A 2,976-nucleotide genomic window follows, 5' to 3' on the forward strand; every position below is an offset into this window, starting at 1 on the left:
CCCCCCAAGGGGTCGCTGGGGGCTCTGTGCTCCGTTTCAGGGCATGGGGAATGCGAATGGTTAAAGCTGTGGGGGTGGAGGTGCGGAGGATGCCCTCTGGATTTGGGGTCTCCAGGAGGTTGGGGGGGTTCCGCAGTCCCTAAGCCCCCGTGTACCCGGGGGGGGCCCTACCTGGGGGTCTCAACAGCCCCCGTGTCCCAACTGCTCCCAAAGGGGGACCCCCAGGGCGCACTGTTGTCCCCTGAGTGCCCCCATGAGGGCAGTGGTGGTGTCTGAGCCTCTGTGTCCCCCCAGTGTCCTCAGAAAGGGGACCCTATGGGTCCTGAGCACCCCCCTAACCCCCCCCAATCTCAAGTGTGTCCCTTTATGGGGGTCCTGGTGGTCCCTCAGCCCCCGATGTCCCCAGGGGTGTCCCCATATGGGGGGTCCCCGCACTTCTACGAGCCCCCAGTGTCCCCAGGGGTGTCCTCATGGGGGGGGGGTCCCTGCAGTCCCTGAGCCCCCCACCCCCACCCCCACTGGGGGGTTCCCCACGCGCTGCCCTCTCCCCGCAGGCGGGACCTCGGCTGGAGGGGCTGCGGGGCCGCGCTCCGGGCTGCACCTGGGACACACTGCGCAACTCCGCGGGCGAAAAGATCGTGCAGCTGCGGAGCCACCCCCTGGCACCCATGGGTGCGGGCGCCTGCGCGCTGCTGCAGGAGCTGTCCGAGGAGCAGAGCTTCGCCATCAGCTACCTCGACATCGGTGAGAGCCCCCGCGCCCCGCGGTGTCCCAGCTCCGGGCTAAGGGGCCTCAATTCTGCACCCATGGGTGCTCCAGCTCTGGGCTAAGGGCCTCCTCCTCTGCACCCACCACTATCCCAGCTCTGGGACCCCAGTTGTGCACCCATGGGGGCCCTAACTCTGGGCTAATGCCCCCCCCCCCACCTCTGCACCCACCAGCATCCCAGCTCTGGACTGTGGGACCCCCAGTTCCGCACCCATGGGTGCCCTAACTCCAGGCTGAGGGACGCCCCCCTCCCCTGCACCCATGGGTGCTCCAACTCCAGGCTACGAGACCCCAGTTCTGCACCCACGGGTGCCCCAGCTCTGGCCTTAGGGACAATTTGGGGGTGTCAGGGTGACGCCGTGTCCCCCCTGCCCCCCCCCCCAGATGCTCTGAGTCTCAGTGGGCTGCACCAGTGCCTGGTGGAGCTGTCGACGCAGCCGGCCACCGTCTGCCACGGCGCTGCCCCCTCCCGCGACGGCGCCCGCTCCCACGCCGCCCGCAACGCCCTCCAGTACCTCCGCATCATGGCGGGGGGCAAGTGAGCCCCCCACCCCCCGCCCAGGCGGACCCCCGGGCACCCGGAGACACCTGGATGGAGCCGGGGACGCGCGGACGGACCCACGGACGGATGGAGCCACAGAGTCACCGAGTGACACGTGGACGCCCCCGACGGGCACCCGGAGCTGCTGGGGGGACGCTCAGACAGACCCACGGACACCCGGACCCACTGACTCGCCCTGTGGGCACCCGGACGGACCCTCGGACATGCTGACAGACACACGGACGGACGCTCGGGCCCTGGATGGACCTCGGGGCCGGGGGGGGGACCTCTGTTCTGCCCCCCCCCTATTCCCCCGCCCCCAGGTGGGTCCCTGGGCACAGGCAGCCCCCAGGAATAAAGCTGGGGGGGTTTGTAACTCCCCGTGTTGTGTGTTCTTGGGGGGCTGTGAAGGGGAGGGGGCCCACGGGGGGGGCGCAGTTATGGGGTAGAAAGGGGACGGTTCCCCCTGCATCTCCCCCTGCCTGGGGCAAAACCACTGCGAGCGCTCAGGGTTTGGTGGCGCCACTTTATTGGGTGACAGAGGGACCCCAGGACAGACGGACTCGCACAGACCCATGCAGGCGGACGGACCCACGGACGGCTCCGGGGACGGACGATCAGCGGCGGCGGCCGAAGCGCTGCGGGGTGGCCATGGTCCAGAACGGAGCAGTGGGGGGGTCCCAGCTGCGGGGGCTGAGCCACGAAGGAGCCCCCGGCCCACGGGGAAACCTGCGGGGAGGGCAGAGGCTGACGGCCACCGGGGGACGGACAGGGACAGACGGACAGGTTGGGATGGATGGGTGGACAGATGGATGGACGGATGTGCAGATACGGACTTGGGGATGGATGGACATGGGTGGATGGACCAGGGATGGACGGACATGGACAGACAGGGATGGACAGACGGACGGACAATGATGCACGGGCACAGACGGTGACAAAGCAGCAAACAACCACGGGCAGCTGGGGACAGACACCAACGGGGACAGAGGGGGATGGCGAGGGACAGATGGACAAAGGGATGGATGGGGACAGACAGAAGGCGGCGGGGACAGCTCAAGGGGGACGGAGTCAGCGCCAGGGAGGGGGATGGACGGATGGGGACAGACAGACACAGGGCAGGACAGACGGGACGGACAGGGATGGCGCGGTGACAGCGACGGGGACAGACACACACGGGACACACAGACACGGGGACACCCCGACCCGCGCCCTCCCTACACCCGACGCCCCCCGGTGCCCGCCCCCGCACCCCCCTCACCTCTGCGGCTGCAGCTCTGGGGCAGCGCTGAGCCGGGAGCGCCCCATGGAGCGGAGCAGCGCGCTCAGAGCGGACGGACCCGACGGAGCGGAGGCACCGGGACCGTCCTGGAGCGGATCGGGGCGGGGGGGGCCGGGACAGGCGCGGGCGGTGCGAGCGGTCCCCGCCAGCAGCAGCAGCAGCACCGTCACCACCGCCCGCGCTGCCATCGCCGCCGCCGCCCCCCGCCCGCCGCCCTCCGCCTCTTATAGACGGGGCCGCGGCCCCGGGAGCGGCCGGGGGGGTCCCGAGGGACGGGATGGGAGGGGGGGGCGGTCCCGGCCCTCCGTTAATTGAAGTCATTTCGCAGCCGCGACAGCCGCCGCGGGGACGGGCGGGGACGGGGACGGGCGGCCCTGTGACGACG

At 70.3% G+C, this 2,976-nt stretch overlaps 2 protein-coding genes across 2 annotated transcripts in view; one reads left to right on the forward strand and one right to left on the reverse strand.

Annotated features, from left to right (window-relative positions):
* The window catches only part of TARBP2 (TARBP2, RISC loading complex RNA binding subunit), a gene marked incomplete in the record, with an annotated part of 4,208 nt that extends 2,523 nt beyond the window's left edge, over positions 1-1,685 (forward strand). Inside the window, 2 exon segments of the mRNA XM_021382423.1 lie at positions 555-744; positions 1,153-1,685. Of these exon segments, the coding sequence (XP_021238098.1) occupies positions 555-744; positions 1,153-1,310 (348 nt within the window).
* Positions 1,686-1,821: 136 nt separating this feature from the next.
* On the reverse strand, positions 1,822-2,970 carry NPFF (neuropeptide FF-amide peptide precursor). The gene is made up of 2 exons (XM_021382425.1): positions 2,571-2,970; positions 1,822-2,038 (listed from the first exon to the last, which is right to left on the reverse strand). The coding sequence occupies exons 1-2, from the start codon at positions 2,777-2,779 to the stop codon at positions 1,927-1,929; spliced, it is 321 nt and encodes a 106-aa protein (XP_021238100.1). The 5' UTR covers positions 2,780-2,970; the 3' UTR covers positions 1,822-1,926.
* Between the last annotated feature and the right edge of the window lie 6 nt (positions 2,971-2,976).

The sequence above is a fragment of the Numida meleagris genome, unplaced genomic scaffold (genome assembly GCF_002078875.1).
Source record: "Numida meleagris isolate 19003 breed g44 Domestic line unplaced genomic scaffold, NumMel1.0 unplaced_Scaffold244, whole genome shotgun sequence".
Lineage (NCBI taxonomy): Eukaryota > Metazoa > Chordata > Aves > Galliformes > Numididae > Numida > Numida meleagris.